Source organism: Dermacentor albipictus, chromosome 2 (genome assembly GCF_038994185.2).
Source record: "Dermacentor albipictus isolate Rhodes 1998 colony chromosome 2, USDA_Dalb.pri_finalv2, whole genome shotgun sequence".
Taxonomy (NCBI): domain Eukaryota; kingdom Metazoa; phylum Arthropoda; class Arachnida; order Ixodida; family Ixodidae; genus Dermacentor; species Dermacentor albipictus.
In genome coordinates this window covers 192,174,407-192,193,979 of record NC_091822.1, presented here as the reverse complement: position 1 = coordinate 192,193,979, position 19,573 = coordinate 192,174,407, and the positions used below count along the sequence as shown (strand labels likewise).

The following is a 19,573-nucleotide window of genomic DNA, read 5'->3' as shown; positions in this document are numbered from 1 at the left end:
TATCCGTCGAAACGCCCAACTCGCCTGCATTTACCAGAACGCTTGGCGCTGGGACAGAAAGCAGGCTACTTGGATAGCTCTCACGGGGGTCAATGGCGACGCGGCTAGCAGAGCGGTTAGAGGCTTTGCGCAGTGGCTCCAAGACAACCAGAAATAGACATCACAATGTCACATCATGACGCAGAGCCAGTGAACATGAAGCTTAGCCCTGATTACTTGGTGAATGAGTTGAAGAGAAAAGGCATGGCTAGAGAGGAAGGTAGCTTGTAATCGTCCATAGCTCTCTTAATATGAGTCACTTCACCTAATTGAGACGACAATGTTTTACTGTAGCTGTGCCCAACGCGTATACAAAATTTGTCGAAACCGTTTCAGGGATTCGTTTGCCGCTACAACGTGGCATCTCTGTGGCTCATTGCACCTGGATTATGTTACAAGGGGCCAGTGAGAGCAGTTATTTGTGCTCTCAGCAGTGAATCTAAAATTGGCTGGTGGAATTTTTTTTTATGTTACTCAACTGAAGGATAAACTTGCGTTGATAAGTTTTGCTGGTGTTCAGAAGTAACAACAAGGCTATGAAAGAAGCTGCAACGGGAGCACTCTGTATTTGTTTTCATTGCCCAAGTTCTTTACCACGCAAGCATTTTTGAATTCCATGCCCCTCAAAATGTGGCCACCCTGGCCAGCAATTGAACTTGCAGCTTTGTGCAGAACACCACAGCCTCTCAGTGGTTGACAAACTTTCAAGGTCGCACCCAGTCAAGACATATGAATCGTTATGCCTTTTATACAGACATCCACATTTATCCTCAAACCAAACCCCTACCACGCTCATACACTAGTAGCAAACCATCTTTGAGGCCCCTACTAAAGTAGCTGCTACAATGTTGAAGCTACAACCAATGATGTTGTTGGAGGACAGAGCACAAACAAGAGAGAGAGAGAGAGAGAAAATTGTGCCAGCTGTGAGAGCTGGAGAACAAAGATGCAGTCAAGATGTCAAAGCAAGCATGGCACAGTAGTGCACCTGCAGACCTGGCTACATGAAATGAGGGAAACAATGCAGCCACTTATCAATATGACAGCCAGTGTCCCCACAGGTGCGAGTTTCCACCTTGAAGGTGACTTATACCTTTAAACAAAGCCACCTGCTCCAGTGAATGCTTATATCCACAAGGAGAGTGTGTTGGGAGGCTAGTTGGTAAGACATCATTTGTAACTTAAACTGCGCTGGGGATGAGACACCGAAGTAGAAAAAGACAGGACGAATGCAGTTCTATGTTCGTCCTGTTGTCTTCTACTTCAGCATGTCATCTCTATGCTGTTTAAGTTGCCAAATTATGACTTACATCCAATCCATAGTTGGGATTACTTGCTGCCCAAATGTCCACTAGAAAGTTGTGGGTCATTCCATGCGAAATGTCCCAGGCCCCAAAGGCAACCATAATTGATTTTCCTGAAAAAATTTGGGCTAGGTGGCTTTTGTGTGAATAAGGTTTCGTCAAAGTATATTCATCAAAAAACATTGTTTAATTACGGGAGCACTCTTTTAAGTTTCTGGGAGGAAGCAAAAGTTGGCTGGAGGTAATTTTTTTTTGTTCAAGTCTGAAAGTAGGTGGAACAACAAACTTTATTTTAGAGCATTATACTGGCATCCTTCTTTCATATTACATTATAATTGAATGCATTTTAGAATTTTCCTTATTTAACTCAGTAAAAAAGCAAAAAAGGTTGCATTTTCAGGAACTTTTTTCGTAGACTGCGTTAACTTTCAGCTACAATAATTTTTCAACCTTTTTGCCTGTTGCTATAGAGTATGCTACCAATAATTCAAAATCATTATTTTTTTTTTTTTGCAAAAAATACCTCCAGAGTTGGCAAAAAATGACTTTTTTGCAAGATTCAAATGTTGGTTGTTACCTTAAACAGATCAGTCCATCATTTGTCTTACATGTATTCCACTGTTGTTACTGTAGTTCAATGAATGCAAAGAATTTGCACTGGGACCTAAAGACCAATGGCTATTCCAACTTCTGTGGCATCTGCACAGCATTGGCAGATTCATTTTCCTTATGCCCGCTCCACTTCAACTGGCCCCAAAAGCAAAGCAATACTGTAGGCATGTGGAGTTAATGGATTGTTCGGCGAATATCATGCGCACATCAATGCTCAAGTGGCACACATGCCAGTGAAGAAACTTAGGTACTGCTCAGTGAACATGAAGGAGAAAAGACATTTAGGTATGGTGTGCTACATTCCTTACAATTACAGAAGCCAGAGTAGGAAGATAGGCAACGAAAGAAAGTGGACTCAAGCAACATTGTTATGACGTCCAAAAAGTTAATTCTTCAACACTATCACTAAGCACACTGAATAACCCGGCCATGATACTGACTGAAATAATGCAGGCATTATCAGCCTTGATCACAACTGGATGGCATGTATTTGTCAGGAACCGCTAAATATCCAAACGACTGAGTGGATGTCAAATTACAATGACGGCAGTGCCCTTCGGCCTATCTGTGCATGCTGTCTGCACCACCTTCATCAGATTTACATTGCCTGTGAACTTCTGCTGTCACCTTTCTGAACGAGGATCACGTTTGGGAGCCAAAACATTTGTTCTTTCTTTCTTTCTTTTAGCTTTTTATACTCTTTATCTCAGTAGCTCCTTGCAGCACTGTGGAAGCTGCTAGATGCCTTAGCCCAGGGGTTCTCAAGCATGTTGGTCCCAAGGAACCCTACTAAGCTACATGAACCTACCACCCCTTTAGTAGAGAGGCTATGCATATCACGCAACACGTTTGGGGCTAACGGTGGTGGTAGGCAGGATATTTTGACGGCGACATGCAACCCATGTGGTGGAAACTAGGTGCAATCGTCTTGAACCAAGACAAGGCAGCATGGCAACCAAGGCATGCCGAGAAGGAATGAGTTTTCAGCGCACATTACAGTTCATCACAAAAAGTTTTAGAATTAGTGCCGACTTACTTTGAGTATAGTAAAACCTCGTTAATTCACATTTCATGGGACTGAAAGAAATGTCCAAATTAACAGAATGTCAAATTATCAAGGGTAAGAACAAAACAAACAAATACTATGTCAACACGCTTTTATTTACTGAATTAATCACCAAATCTCATTTCTTTGCACAAAAGCAGTGTGGAAGCTGCAGTTCTTGTTATGACTGATTAGTGGTTGCAGTGACAAAAGCCTCACGACTTCATTCGCGGCGCGGCCATGGCGTGTCTTCGTCTTAGACACGCTTTTCACTACAGCGCATACATCCGGATTATTCTTTCACCAGTAAGCTGGTCTCCAAGTAATTGTCCATCGTGATGTAGCCAGCACTCTTCATCCTCAACAGCTTTGCGCTGAGTCAAACTGAAACTACTGTTTGACACAACTGCTATGGACGAAACCGTGCCTGCTATTGATACGATCACGAACAGCGACCTTGCGGTTTTGAAAGCAGGCGGCCGACGCATGCACCAAATCTACATAAAGCTACCATGTTCTGCAAGAACTGCGGGTGAAACCGCAATCACTATCAACACAAACTTGGATGGAGACTAAGCAATTTTGAAAGCATGTGGCCGACATGCACACCGAGTCAAAACGAAACTACTGTTTGCCGCAACCACTGTGGACAAAACTGTGGTGGCTGTCGATGCGGTCGTGATGGTGACTGCACAGTTATGAAGGCATACGGCCAGCTGCCAATGCGGAGTTAAGCATGATAATAAACACACGAACAAAGGCTTTAAAAGTACAATTAGGCATGAAGTGTTGGCGTTGCTGTCAGTCAGGTATCACAAACGATTTTTGCTGATGACTATGGCAATGCGGACTCCACTGCTTTGTTTTGGTGGACGCTAGCATCTTTGTTGCTCTCTTGCGTTGCACATTTGTGGTGCTCTGTGCCTACCGGGCTACCGTACTAGAACCAACTGTATTGAGATACTCTGTGCATCTTTTTTAAATCCTCCAACGTATACATCAGCATGCATGCTAGCAGCACCTGTCCAGCGCCTATCTACAAACGGGAGAAATGTGTATGGGGGTAAGTTATGGCCTCTGAGATTGAAGTACAAAAGTTTAGGTGTGCTGCCAGTTTTTGGGGGCTGGGTGGCTACAAGCTGCTAGTGGATCTATTGCGCAGCTCGCATGTTTCTGTTACGCATTTTGTTGTGCTTTTTGAACCTCGGACATGGGTAATAGAGGTTCCTTGGAATGAGCGCACCTCATGTCCGCGGTCTTAGTGACTTTGCGAGTGTGGAACTAAGGAAAACTTATCACTGCCTCACGGAACCCACTTTGAGAACCATGCCTTAGCCGATGGAAGGCAAACTGCCCCTAAAGATGTGCTCATCTGTGCTGCTTCATCTGCTCAGTGTCTGCTTGCCATCCTGCCAATAGGTGCTCTATGGTTGGTGGATTGATGCAAGAAACCTTTTTGCATTGTAACTATAAGCTGCGTTTACCTGAATGTGACAGTAGGGCTTCGCTTCATCCCTACACTTTCTAAGCAGTTCCCTGCAGCTTCCTTAAGACAGTAGTAAGTGGGAATGCCTTTACAAATGTTCACCTGCATCCCATTGTTTTGCTCGACATCTATCTGGTGTTTGATCGCCACTGTCATCATGCACCATACTAGCGCAGAGTAGTAAATTAATTATTCAGTGAACAATGAGGCCTTTACAGTGTTCTGCATCGTCAGCACATCACCAGTGCTAATGTTGTGGTGCCATCTGCTAAATGAAAATCAAACCACTTCTACGGCTTGGCACCACCTGTGTAGTCCTAGCAGCATCAACACAAACCAATCTCATTAATAAAAACATACCTGATGCATTGCCCTCAGCATGAGATGAGACTAAGCAATCACGGACTTTACCATTTATTTTTTGCTGTCTCGGCAGAGAGCCAGTAGCATGTGCAAATTCGGATCGAAGCGGACGGTCCGGGCACTGCCATGTTGCTAAGTGATCACTATTAGGGTGACTATGCACAAAGGGCCTAACATGTCACATATTGCTGTAATGTATCGTGTACTAAGAAAAAAAGGAAACTATCAATCATACATATTGCCTATGTCTGATATTCAATCAGGACATTGCTTATGTACACCTTGTACCTTTGGCACTGCTGAAAGTGACTTTTGAGATAGAGTATGGCGTTATGAAGACAATGCCCATCTTTCAGACAACTCTTCCATGGCTAAAATGCATACAAATTCAGTGAAATCCATGATGTTGCACTGACATCAACAGAGCAGCTTGTGTGTGAAATACCTAAATAAGTGCAAATGGGTTGTGCCCATGGCTTGTCATTGGCTGCTTGCACAGTGGATTGAAAAATTGAATTCACCCATTTATGAAGAGAGGAACTCCTTAAAAATGCAATGCGCACAGCAATATTTGACATGATATGAATTAACATTTCCAATTAAAACCAAAATGTGTTTGTTACTTTCAGCAACCGCTGACAGCATTCTAGAGAAAATGTTAAAGGTTACAAATTTAGATTAACGCAGAAGCCGGGGAAGCAATGAATGTTAGGAATGCCTTCAAGCCCTTCGAACTGGTTTCAATTTTTGTTGTTCTGTATTTAAAGAAATAAGTGCAACAGAAGCTCCTCAAGGACATTGCCACACATTTCAAATTACAAAGAGTGACACTAAGCCAAATTGCAGTATGTTTTGCAATGCCAACACAATACACATTTGACAACCCTCCAAAACTGTGAAGAACGTCAGCAAGCAGATGACAGATGAATGGACTGTTTGAATCTGTCTGGCTCATAAACAGCCACATAAAAAAAAGACTAAGTAGAGCATGCAGCTGTGTGAGTTACATGCCACAGGTGTGGGAGCTGCGGTAATGTCTTGGATAGCGAAGCTACTAGTACAGCTGTCAGAAAATAAAATAAAAAGAAAAGTGCAAATTCTGGTGCAAACACAAAGTGCCAACTGCTAGTACTAGCCAAAGGCATGCTGCCAACTTGAATAGCATTTATACCACAGCTGAACCTGTTTGACTCATCAAAGCCAGTTACAGCCACCAGCAATGATAATTGCTTGTACAAAATTTTTGATTTTAGAATGTCATGGATGGGGCCAATGATACAAATGAGATGCATTTTTTTGTGTGTGAAGCTTCTTCGAGTTACTAGTTCCAAATTTGCAATTTTTAGCTCTAGGTTAATTAAGATTTCGAGAACTTTTACTACAAAACTACCAATATATGTGCATCTGTTTTTTATCAAATCCTTTAGATGGCTTATCTATGTATGCTTTTTCAAAAGCTCGCTGCACAATGGACAATGCCAAAGTTTACATGGTATGTACAAAATCTTACTAAATTTTTCGTCTGGAATGCCTGCCTACCGTCAGGTGAAAAAACACGCACATGGCAGTAAAAACTAGTCTCATTTTGTTGGACACGTAACTGGCTAGCTGACACCATACTGTCGGAACATTTCACATTTTATTCGTGTGCCCTTGCACCAAGGGACAATAAGAATAGAACTAATGACGAAAACAAGCTGCAAATGATGATTTGAAAATTACACGGGTCAACTCTTGCTATAAAACGATTTGAAGAGTGCGCGACATTCCGGAAAGAGCGCGATTACGCGGCTCAATTTCTTTTTCGGCCGACAGCTGTTCTCGCCCTTCCCAATCAACCACAGATGTCGCAACGTGCACAAAGAATGATTAGGCGGCCAGATGCAACGTCACTTCCCCTCTCCGCTCTTTCTTCCCACGTGCGCGGCAGTCTCTTGCTTTTCTTCTTATATCCCCCGAAACCGGCTGAACTGCCGGCGCGTTCCGCGAGCAAGTATCAACCCGTCGTCCAGTTGCTTTCTTTGCGAACCATCGCGTCGGCGTGGATGGAAAGAGCGCGCAGACCAGAATCGAAGAAAACGACACGAAAAGTAGGGAAAGGAGAAGAAAAAACGTATAAGGGACGCCACCGAGCCGCCAACCCATCGGCGGCGGCGATCCGCTCATTACAGCAACGGGGCATTCCCCCTTCGGCAAAACAGCAGCAGACCGGAGGGGGGAGGGGGTCACTGAGGGGGACACCTTGAGAAGCCCCGAGAAAGAGAAAAACGGACCAGGGGGAGACACAGCACGCGGCGGCAAATTCCAAAAGGCGGCGGCACCCCCTTCCGAGGTTTTTGCCCTATTTGTTGCTGCCGCGGAGGTGGTGCGGAGAGAAGGGAGGGTACTCTCCGCGCTCCTTTGCCACGCTTGTTTGCACCACAGGTCGATCAAGGGGGGGAAGAGGCGACCCATCGAAGACCACCGCTCTGCTCGTTCCGCTGGACAGCGAACGCGTCTGAGGTGGCGACCATTTTGACGCACGTTGTTTTTAATAAGGTCACGTACAGCGGCGGAAAATCTCCGAAGCGGGCGGCCGCGCGAGTCGCACCGTGCGCGTTGACGATGACGTCTGCGCGCGTGCCCGTGTCGCGCACTTCGCCCAATGTCGAAGTCCCGCGATCACCGGGGCTCGCCGCGTGCTACAATAGCAAGCAAGGGGGAAAGCTGCTTCCGAGCTGATCGCTGCCACGCGGTGTTGGGGCCGTTGGCGGCGGCCCCTAATCGGCCTTTGCCGAAGCGATCGCGGTCAAACGCCGGCACTGAGCGCCACCCCGTGACGCCTGTGGTCTGAGCCCCATCGACGCACGCACACACACACCATGTTTGAACAGACGCACGAAAAATGCGATGAGATCAACACACCACAGGCCCGCGACCAACGGGCAGTACAAGTGCCTGTACGCGGCCCGCCGCCCGAAAGCTGAACGGCGGTAAGCCGCGCAGTTAAATACGGCGCAGGCAAAAAAGCAGTCGTGCGGCTGATGGCCACTGCAATTACGAAAGACGCGGTCCGTAGGCAGACGGCACCCTCCTCCACCTCCACTACCGAGGAGCAAGTCTTCTCGTCTATGAATATCGCAGGCAGAATGACGATCACAACCCGGTACGAAAGCCGAAGGCCGTGGCCGAGCTCCACGACACACGGTCCAACGAGCCGAAAGCGTATTCTCGAGCGTGTGACCTAGGTTTTCTGCTGGTTACAATGGGTGACCCGCGTCCTCATTCGGCGTTCACCGGGGTAAACCCGGTCCGTCCGCCGTACGGAAACACTTCTACACGTCTATCCGGCTAACCAGGAGTTAAATACAGTAGCCCGACACACAACAACCGCTTCAATTTCACACGAAAGCGGCGAACGTAAGCCTAACACGGTCAAAAACGCGAAATACTCCGTGGGGTACCGTTGAGAAAAAGCATGTACTCACCAAAGCGAAGAAATTTGTGTGACAGTCCTCTAAACTTGCGCCGTTCGACACTACCGTTGCATGCGTCATGCTGTCGCCATCATATTAAATGTCCGTAGGACAAAGGGTAGGTTCTAGGTGGTCTCTAAATCCATGAATTTAGGAAAAATCCCGAACCCAATAAAAATTCATCAGAAGATGGCGACAGAAGATGGCGGATAGGAAACAACAACGCGCTAAGTGACAGGAACAGTCATTGGATGACAGTAGTCACGTGCTTTGGTCATGTGGTTCCAGGTCGACTACATTAAGATGGCGGCGCCCAGTGTTCGTGGAAGGTTGTGAGCATCTGTAGAGAAATATACACTCAGATAATGGCTCTTTTAGCATTTTTGGGCTTCCTTGCTGCATTTATTATAACCCTTTGTATTGTCGTCGGCATTGCGTCCCGGTAGGTTCCACCGCTGTGTAGAGAATTTTATTTTTATCGCAGTTTTCATTTAAGCAAACCGGCAAATCGTTTCGTAAGCAGGATTTGAGTAATGTTACGGATTAAACGTTCACCTGCCTATTTGTTTTTGCAGCTTTAAAGTTGCTTACACACGATATTCTTCTTTGAAGTCAATATATAATCGTTTTTATCGCTTATCGACTCTGCGCTTCGATTAACTCTGTCGTTCGCGCAGTTTCGTGGGTGTGTTCCAATCAACTTGCACAATGATGTGCCATTTCTCTCTTGTCCTCAGTGAAAACATGATTGACAGCCTCAATTTGGTGCTTTTATTGAGCTCTCGGTTTTCTTTCAACATGTTTTTGTTCTTCATAAGAAGATGTATTTATGCGCAGGTCTGTTTCGTGGTACTTATCCAAAGTTCTGCGACAACGTTTCGGCATTAAACTCAAGATCGGAAAGTTCGGCTTTTTCTCCATACAAGAAGTTCATCTGCAGTTCAAGGATGGAACTACGCTGGTAATAAACAATTACATACATTTGCTGCCTTTTCATGTTTTATTTCTTGAACTCAGTGCTTTTGTGGGACTATGAAAAACACTGTTGTGGGGAAAACACTCTTTCGTAGGCAACACATATTGAAACACTGTACTTTTTCTGTACTCTAGGAAGTGGAAAAAGCTTGGCTTACCAGTAACCTGATTTCTACAAAGCACAGGTATGTACAAGTAGAAAACATTCATGCAGCAAACTTGCACATGAGACTGCATTGCACGTTGTGACGTCAAGTGTAAGGAAAAATGTGTATCCGTACAGTCATTTGAGGTATTGCATGAATATAACCACAAGTCCCATGCGCATTTGTGCAGCTCCCTTGTTGTCATCTGCTTGGGGGATGTGCGACTGCAGGTTCATTTTGACAAGCTGTTAGAAAATAAGGCATCAGATCGTGGGCCACCTGACAAAAGTGTACACAGATTCAAGCTGCAGCTCTCAAGGAAGGCCAGAGCCATCTTTAAGGTATGACCATTGCTTGCTTCTTGTGTTTAGCTGGTACGTACACCTAGTACACCATTACCATATGTTAAATAGCAAAAGTTACTCTTGTTTCATTGTTGACGTTTAGTACTGTAGGTGTATAGGTAAGCAGGCAAGTCGGGATATTGGAGCTCTGTTGTAGTATTCTTGGTCAATCACTTTTGTGGACAATACTTTCAGTGGACACTGATTGTCTATATCAGCGGCCGGAGCACCTATCATAGTAAACGCCACGTCACACGAAAATCAAAGTACCCTCAAAGGGGATCAACCGTAGGTACAGCCCCTGCATTGTCATCTTCGAAGGATGTATCAGCAGTTTTTTCTTTACTGTTGATCCCAACCAAGTCCCGTAGTGGATGAATGTTAAGCCCTCACTGACAGACCTTGAAAGATGCAGTCTGTCCGTTCAGTCATTTAGATGAGTCATGTCTGTCCTAGTGCCAGCCAATATGACAGTCTGCCTGCCTTGATCGTGAAATATACAAGTGTTGCATTTCAGACTTGTTGGTACGACATCTTTTCTAGCACTTAGTGCAATAACTTGAGAAAAAAACGAACAGATGACAAGGTGCACACTCATGTTCTGTCCATTCTTTCTCAAGTTTTTGCACTAAACATTAGAAAATGTGTCTTGAAACATAGACTTAGTGTACCATGGAGAGCAAACAACAGAGCCCATGCCCGAAGCATACCTGAAGGTGCACTGCACACCATCGGCCCGTCATCCTTGTCCAGATGCATGAGCATATTGTTCTCACGCAGAGTGCGGGGCTACTCCCCCAACTGCAATTATGCTATAGTATATTGTTCTGTGTTTCTTTCCTCACCCGACTGGCTACAGTGATATTCCGACTTTGCCAGTACTGTTTTAGTGGCTAGCGCCGCCATCGCTCATGCAACGCTGACACATGCTCAGTTTCCTGACCTGCATCACTTTACGTTTGCTTTCACCATAAAACAGCTTCCACTGTCTAATTATAAGGTGAATTAATGCAAAAATAAGTCTTGCCGCACGAGCAGTTATGGCGCTAGCCACCATAACGGTACTGTCAAGGTGGGAGCGGCACTGCAGCAGGCCGGGTGAAGAAACAAGTATAGAAGAATTTAGTATAGATGACATGATCATAGTAGAGTGGGCAGCCTCACACTTTACGGGAAAACTATATATATGTACATCTGTACAAGGATGACTGGCCGACAATGCGCACTGTACCTTTGGTCATGCTTCGAGCGCCTGCTCTACGGCTCGCATTTAATTCGCCCTCAATAATACATATAAGCCAGCAGAAGGGGATGTGTTGAAGGGAATGGCACACTTCTCATCAGGATTGTTTTCCCACTGTATACTGCTTGAGTGCATCACTACACTGTGTTTCACAGACTCCATGCAGTGCAGCCAAAACTAAGAGCCTTTTCAGCCAGTCAGTGACCAGCAACCCGTGACATGGCAACCATCTGCAGTGTGTTAACCTGCGGCCTTGTGATTTTCTGTGGAGAGCAGTCAACATAGTTATGCAGTTTCAAAATGCTCTTGGAAGAGTATTGTTAGACAGCAGCTAGTCGAAAATGCCTTTTTTTGGGTGGGGAGGGGGGGAGGTGAGAGCATTTGCATCCCATTTTTAAGTTTCACAAAGTGGTCATGTGCATTGTTCATGATAGCGCTTGTGTGTCCACTTGCCTGTCCTCATTGTCAGTGCACTTAAATATTCCTAACCACATCTTACCAACGAGACCGTATGTGAACGCTTGTCATGTCCATGATGATAACACTCCTCATAGGGAAATGCGACAACAGTTTTTTCGCAAACCGATTTTACTGTGTTGCCTGCCCATCTCCGCATAACAGCGACCTGCTCTCTTACTTGCACGGACTGTACTTTCAGTGCTGTTTCATTCCTCATCATGAAACAATCAGGTGCCTCCTTTGGCTACTAGTTGCATTGAGGTATTCATCCCACAAATAATTTGAACCAAATCTGTTCACTGCTCTGTGTAACATGAAGTCATACATGATTCTTCGAAGACAATCGAAGTAAAAATTGTCTAATTGTCACATAGTTGTTGCCTTTTTCTAGGTCAACATCTGGGCAACTGCGCTTTCCTTACCTGTGACCTCGGCCTCCTCTGTCCACTTACAGAATGATCGCTTGTTGACAAGTATGAATGTGGGAGCATTGTCATACATTGAATGAGTTCTGAGGGTATCTCCAAGGTAATTTTTCACACAAAAGGCTATATCTACTGTCTATCTGGCTGTAATTGTTTATGAGAAGGCAGCTGAGAAACAAGGTGATCCATTGAACACCGCTATGGAGGATGAGTCTAAGGATTGAACAGGTGCACGAAAGCTGAGGTGCCAAATGAAGTCTGGGACCTCTTCTAATTTCTAGCTGATTTGTGTCATGCAAATTATCACTTTCTTGTTTTGTTGAGGCTTCTTCCAAATCTTTTGTGAGAATTTCAAATGAAGTGAAGAATCAGTCACTTTCGTGAGGTACTGTATTCGTGAACTAATTAAATGCATTATGCTTTACTTTCATATATTATGTCATAGAAGCAACTGTTTAGGATCTTGCAAAACATCACTGTGCAGATTAATTACACCAAAACAAACCGTATGTATTATAGGCATTGTCGAACGATGGAACTACATAATGTTGCAGACCTCTGGCTGCTATGACACACCTGTAGCTTCCACTAAACTGCATGGAGTCGGTGAGAGAAATGACTTGCACTGAGGCTGCCATGTTAGAGGACTAGCAAGGTGAGAGGCTATGTCAGTGGCGTCACATAAGCTATCCATAGGATGTGAATCCAGGAGGTTATATGAAACTGAAAGTATTCCATAAAGTACTGATTGAAAATATGGCTCTTTTCTCGGTCCTCAGCCAAAAAAAAAAGAAAAAGAAAAAACGTTTTCTGTTCACATAATTACCATAGTGCATATCTCCATTTCATACCAACTGTTCTCAATGATGCCTGCATTTCTATCCTGTGGAGTAGGCTCTGTAATAACGTCTGAGCTGCAGTGCCAATATGTACTAACCCATTTCTCATATTTTACTTGTTGTGATATTGCTGATTAAATAGTTTGGAAAAATGCTCACTTCCTCACATTGTTCTTTTTCTCCTTTCAGCGACTGTCAGTTCATATTTGCAATGCAAGCGTGATGCAGTTAGGAGCTCCATCACAGGACTGCCTGCTTCATGCTACACTTAGAGAAATTGCATTTCACGTGATTGCACGTGACTCTGAGTACGTATCCCTTTTATGCGATCTTCACTTTTGCTTTCTTTCATTATTTCCTCGATTCTGCTTTAATCACTTCTTTACATCCTTAAAATCTCTTTTCTACCTGGCATCAAGAAGTCAACACAGTGTTTTTTAAGCATTTGTGGTATACTGCTCGAATTAGTGGTAGTGAATAAGTGCCGCTTAAAATGTGAAGCTCACACAGATCTGAAGTTGTGTATGGCCACCCTTCCTTCGTGGCACATTCTGCCATGCCTTTATCAGCCCCTTTTGTTGCTACAAGGAAATGTGCTTCATATGTGCGGTTGCGCTACAAGTGCCTTTCTCAGCATCCACAGCGTTTGTGCTGCCCATCCTGCCACCCCTCATTCTGTGTCCCTGATCATGTTGCATTTGTTTACTGCTGAAGTAGGGTGGAGCTCTGTCTGTACTAGACATACAGCAACATTTTTATTGCAATATCAATTACAGATGGTCGAGGGGCATTTGCGCTTTCCGTACTGTTGTGCGGTCTCACTATCAACGGCACATGTGTGGCTTGTGCCTAGAAGGTTAGGGGGTTTCCAGAGACAAGAAGTCTGTTTAGCTGCAAAAACAATGAAGCAAAGTAGACACACCGTCAGTGCACCACTCGATTTAATTGGTGGCGGAACCAGGGTAGTCATGGGGTTGATCCCCTTGTAACGCCCACTGACACCGCAACTCTGGGACACTGATGTTGGTGCTCTCAGCCGGCACCTTGGTCAAAGAGGGGGAAAATAAAAAGGAAATAAAGATGGGATGGCAGCACGTGCTCAATGCGAAAGCACGGTACGTGCAAGGCTGTTCTGCAAGCTTACTACCGTTACGAGTATCAGCACGTCCCAAGTTCTCACCGCTGACTACCACTGTTGCGAAGTCGGGGGTCCGTGTGGCGAACGAAGTTTCCATCAATGGTGCCGTGCCAGGTTCCGGTAGAAAGGGTTCCGAGCAACATTTAAAAGAATGAAGAAAAAGGAATATACTCAAAAATGTACTTAGTTGAAATTACAAAAGGGCTCCAACTATTGGAGCACACTATGGTAGCGTCTTAGCATGTCCGAGTCGCACTGTTTCCAAGCGTCTTCCTCCTCAGCCGTCCGGATCAGCTTTTTATGCCTGAGTCATCATTGTTCATGGTTTTCACCAATCCGGCGTCAGGAGATAAATCCCGGCGTCCGTGAGCTGGTTGCCCCTTTCGGTGCACCGATGTTATTGGTGAGCTGGGGCCCCTTTCAGTGCGCTCGGTCGTAAACGCACGCACATCACTGGACACAAATAGGGAAAGTAGGGGGAATGCACACTGACTCCGATCCCCAGCATGGTCATGCTAGCTTGTGCGGCTGACAAGGGACAAGAAGCGTAGCCTTGCACGGACCTTCACTCCGGCGGGGACAGGCCAATTTGGGCTGCTGACAGGTGTGAAGAATCGATGCATGAGGCGAGACAACTGCATGTCGCAGATGGTGGCATTCTCTGCTCTGAAGGGCTGCCGGGCACAACACTACACTGTCCCTCTTGTTCGGGGGCTCCGCTGCGACCCCTCCGTTCTTTACAGAAGGGAGCCAGAGAGAATGCGCCTTTCACCGAGCAATGCGCAGCCATAGCTAACTGGCTAGAGCCACAGTTCAACCCACCACTACCGTCGTTGCAGTCCCACTACGTCGGCCCATGGTTCGCATAGTTTGAGGCAGCTCTGGTGCTGAACAACATAACGATCAAGGAGTTCAAGTAAGAGGCACTCCTCAATGTCCTGCCACTTTATCTCCAGCTCTGCCTCAGCATTCCATCATCTGGCACGCGCCCCTATGACAAGCAACAACAGGCCGTGCTGAACTTCTGTGGCACTACGTACCCCCTCTTCCTGAGGTTGTCTGCTCAGTATACAACTCACCCCATGCCAAACGTTCTCAGCGAACGACCAGACATTCCTGCAAGCCTTCACCAACTTCACTTTGCCCGGCCAGCCCGTAGCTCACTCATGATGCACTGCACCCCTTCACCAGTTGCGCCTGATCGTTTTCGCCTCCTGACAGAGTGTGCCATGTCCACCTCTAACGCACACATCGTGGCCCATCCAGTGCTTCAAATGAATTGCTTGTGTGTGCACCCTATACGCCATGCAGCGGTGCGGTCAATGATGCACTACTGACAATGCTCATGAGAGCATCATCAATGCATCACTTACCTCACAAGCCTTGCCTTTCTGCCATCCTCAATACGCATGTGTCTATCGTCATCTCATTAATTTGGTGCGCTACTCCCAATAGCATCTGTTCATAAAGTCCTTCACCCCTTATGGAGCACCCAGTGCTGCCTGCCTAAGCTCTGTGGTAGTGACTCTATGCCTTTCACACTGATTACTTAATTAACCATGGACCTTTTTGTCATGCATTCACACTAGCCATTTCACCGTTCCCTCTGGGTGGGGGGCCCTGTAGCACCCACTGATGCCACGTGGGAATGCTAAGGTTGGCGCTCTCAGCCAGCGCCTTGGTGAAAGACGAGGAAAATAAAGATGGGACGTCAACATGTGCTCGACGCGAAAGCACAGCACGTGCAAGGTTGCTCTAGGAGCCGACTACACTAAACCTTTTGGTCGGGCGCTCCACTGTGACCCCTCTTTGCTTACACCCTCTCCCATGCGCAAGGACAAAACGACTTCGCCGTCGCATCAAGAACAAATAGGCAAAAGGCGCGTCCGCATCAGCTCCCGTCTGATTGAAGAAAAAGTGACTACATGTGTGCTTGTTGGGAGAAAGAGTTTTTCTGGCCACACTGGTAATGCTTGACCCTTGAACATTGGCAAGAAAGGGAGATGGTGCAATGAAGAGGGAACAGTATTGGAGAAAGCACAGAAGACGGAGCAAGGAAGCACAAAGACCTATTTACTAATTACAGCACTTACAATAGTGAATATTAGGGCAATTTGCTCAGATATAATAATAATAATAATAATAATAATAATAACTTCTTTATTTCGGAAGTGTACTTAAAGGTGTGAAATTGAACAGATCAAGCTGAAGACTATGTATGATCGATTATGGACAACACATTTTATAAATCAATATTGCAGTATCTTTAAAAAATAGGCTTGCATGCTTATATTTAGTTTCATACTGGTGTTATGCAGTGTGGCAACCCAAGCAAAAAAAAAAAAAGAAAGCAAGCCGATGGGCATTGTATCTAGTAAGATTTCGGATATTTTGGGGGGTTTCAGCTTTGTTGACAGCCAGTGTCGAGGTGTTTTCAAAGAGGACACACAAGTTCATACTCGTCGCTGCCCCCTCCAGCCATGTATGCCTATGACCGACACATGGCGATTACGGGAGTGGAGAGATAGGAACGCTTTATTGAAGGGAAAATCGACAAACCATGCAAAATGCTAAGCTGCACATTTTGCTTTGTTGAAAGAATGATGACTTTGCCATTCTTTTGAAGAATGACCAGCCCTTGCTTTATGCCTGTTGCCGGTTACACAAAGTGCACAACTGATCAATCTTACATGGATAAGAGATGCGCAGCCTGACCTTGCTGCCTGCAAGTAGGTGCCATAATATGTATAATGAAGGAAGGTGGCGTGACAAATCATAGACATAGGGAGGGCATCTTGTCACTGCCCGATCCCTGGACACCAGACAGCCGTGGCCACTCGCCAAGGTGACACCCACCTACTCGTCGTAACACAAGCTGCTTGCTGCTGAGAGCCCATCCTAACTAATGTTGAATTCCAATGGCGGAGTCGGAGCAGCCGACGGACTCCACGAGCGAGCACTCGAATCTGGCGTAGAGCAACGCCTCCAAATCCGCGAGTGGAACACAACCTGCGCCGCCGGAGCAAGGCAGAAGCGAAACTTCTGTCGCCGAGTTACCCAGGATACCTTGTGTGTTGTCATTTCCTTCCGCTGTTTGCTCCCAGCACCACCGCACCAGTTACTTGTCTCTTCAGCGCCATTCACCTGTTGTTTTTTTAAAACTGAGGAATGGATATCTCGCCAAGCATGCAGCAGCTTTTGCTTCCTCGCGAGTCGTGACCGGTGGCGCCTCCCAGCAGACAAACGCGGTAAAGGAAATACGTCACGCAGAGTTCTGGTCCACTCTGCCGAGTTTGGCGGAGCAGCTTTTTCTGCTCCACGGAGTGACTCCCGCTCTGAATCCACTCCGACCCTCTCATTGGAACACCTTACTCCCGCCCTCACTCTGTCATTGGAACAAACTTGCTCCGAAACGAGCAGAAAAACTTGCTTTGACTCCGCCATTGGAATTCAACATAACTGTCTCTGCAATTTTCAGAACAGCCTGGTATCAGGAGAGACGACACTTTAAAATCCCTCGGAGCTACTAGCTCTCTGTGAATAGTACTATGGATGCCATAATTTTGACAAAGGCTCTTAAACAGGAAGCAGCCTTGCTTCGGGCTGTCTGCCTCATCAATTACCAAGTGCGACCAAATTATCTGTCTCGCGTGATGACTACAATACCATGATCGCAAGTTACGTCGAAACTTCTCTTTAAACAAGTCGGACTTCAGGTCACTGAAAGCGAGTGAAACTTGCATCCTATGGTACTATCAAAATTATAGCACCAAGGTTCGTTCCTGTATCTTTAAATGCAGAATAATGTAGCATGCCCACAATGCCGTAAGCGTGAGCGATAGGCGACTTGCAAAATAGTGCCTGCCCTGTTCTGTACATAGCCATGGCCAAACCCCTCTCTAGAAGATCTGTGCTGAAACAAGTCTGGGATGCAAACAAGGCACACAATAGTGTGCTGTCTTGCTCTTTTTTGTGGCCCCATGTTTAGCACTGTTCATTTTTCCAAGTCATGTACCAACTCAGTCATCAACATACATTATATAAATGCATCAATTTGTAAACGACATGCTGTAATTTTTTTTATATCATTATGCTTAAATATAGCATATAATGCATATATAAATAGCATATATAAATATAGCAATTTGATGTGAAATAGCTGCACTCTTTAGCAGTGAAAACTTTTTTTCAGAAGTTAAGCAAAGTGTTGTTTGAGCAGTGTTAAAACTTGCATTCTCGTTGTTAAAGCATTGTTGTCTAAAGAGGGCTAGAAGTTTGTCTTTGCATGGTGTACAACCTCCATATATATTGCTACGTGCTACTCGGATACGATGATGTCGACCCTTGGATTTAGTGGGATGTACTCGTAAGTGGCCACTGCTGATCTGATGACCATGACGTGCCTTGCTTTATGTTGGCTAGCTTCCACCTTAGCCAGTGCTTGCTGCCCTTGGAAGTACACCCTGTGAATAGTTTTCCTACTGTGATTTCATGTAACATTTATTTGGTAGAGGTGCGGGGTGTCTCTTGTGATGATGGAGTTTCACAGCGGATACCACCTCGAACCTACCTCCAGACCTCCAGGTGATGGCACATCGCCGCCAGCTACGCCTGTGACTACTACCTAGTATTAATAAGGAGAAATCGAACATCCACCTATTCGTAGGAATTGCTACAGAGGAAACCAATACGGGTTCCTCAAAAAAAAAAAAAAGCCTCGCAGTTGAAGGAAAATTCGTCCTGCTCCGGGACTCGAACCCAGGACTACCGCCTTATCAGGGCAGCTTTTGTAGGTAGCAATTGCTTTGAATGGGGGGATGTTTGATTTCCCCTTATTAATTACTTCTCTCCACGTTGCGGGTTTCCGCAGAACTATTACGCCATGCTATCCAGTATATCGCCCTCGCACAGCACTGCGATCCCGGGACCTTTTCTGGGGCGAACAGCGTTGATGTGAATGAGTAGCTCAGCATGTATGAGCAAGTCAGCAAGCAGGATGACTGGAATCTGACTATAATGCTGGTAAATGTCATATTTTACCTTAGCGGTTCCTCCTCGCATCTGGTTTTGGACCCTTGAGGACGACCTCACCAGCTGGGACACATTCAAGCAACAGCTCCGCGACCTTTTCGGCAACCGGTTTGGTCGACAGCTTGCCGCAAAGAAACAATTGGCGATGCCAGCTGGCGGACCAGCTGCGACGACTGCCATAATAAAACGTGGTTGACTAACCATGTGTGGGAAAATGGGAGCAGCGGTGGAGACTTTTGCACATGCAGCTTGCTGGTGACCGAAGAGGCTCTGGCAACGTCAGAGGGATCTCACGGAGCATGACCGGTGGCACTGATAAAGCTTCCGACACCCATGCGCAGCCCATGTGAAGAAAGTTTCCTCCTCTCCCCAGATCTTCTTGACGTTTGCCATGGGTGACACCGTCTTAGGACATGGGATTCCCGCAAGTGTCATTTCATACAGCCAGGGGAGTTGGCACATTGTTGTAGCAGTTTCCACAGGTGTGGAAACTGCTGCACTTGCTACTTGCCCTCTTTTGGATGAACTGCGTTTCTGTACTTGGAAAAGCAAAGGAAACATTACAAGAGCATTGGGCTTGGTTTGCGTAAGCACCAATGTCACCAGCTTGGTGTAGAGGAGTGCGCACATTCAACATTTATGTAGGCAATGGCTGTGATTATATAGCCA

At 45.8% G+C, this 19,573-nt stretch overlaps 2 protein-coding genes across 2 annotated transcripts in view; one reads left to right on the top strand and one right to left on the bottom strand.

The window, feature by feature from the left end:
* skd (mediator complex subunit skuld) overlaps positions 1 to 8,532 on the bottom strand; it is a 159,061-nt gene extending 150,529 nt beyond the window's left edge. The window contains exon 1 of the mRNA XM_065427431.1: positions 8,317 to 8,532. Within this exon, the coding sequence (XP_065283503.1) occupies positions 8,317 to 8,385 (69 nt within the window). The 5' untranslated portion in view covers positions 8,386 to 8,532. The remainder of the gene's footprint in view (positions 1 to 8,316) is intronic.
* A 56-nt stretch (positions 8,533 to 8,588) lies between these two features.
* hob (bridge-like lipid transfer protein family member hobbit) overlaps positions 8,589 to 19,573 on the top strand; it is a 113,752-nt gene continuing 102,767 nt past the window's right edge. The window contains exons 1-5 of the mRNA XM_065427433.1: positions 8,589 to 8,746; positions 9,142 to 9,265; positions 9,415 to 9,464; positions 9,616 to 9,766; positions 12,925 to 13,043. Of these exons, the coding sequence (XP_065283505.1) occupies positions 8,670 to 8,746; positions 9,142 to 9,265; positions 9,415 to 9,464; positions 9,616 to 9,766; positions 12,925 to 13,043 (521 nt within the window). The 5' untranslated portion in view covers positions 8,589 to 8,669. The remainder of the gene's footprint in view (positions 8,747 to 9,141; positions 9,266 to 9,414; positions 9,465 to 9,615; positions 9,767 to 12,924; positions 13,044 to 19,573) is intronic.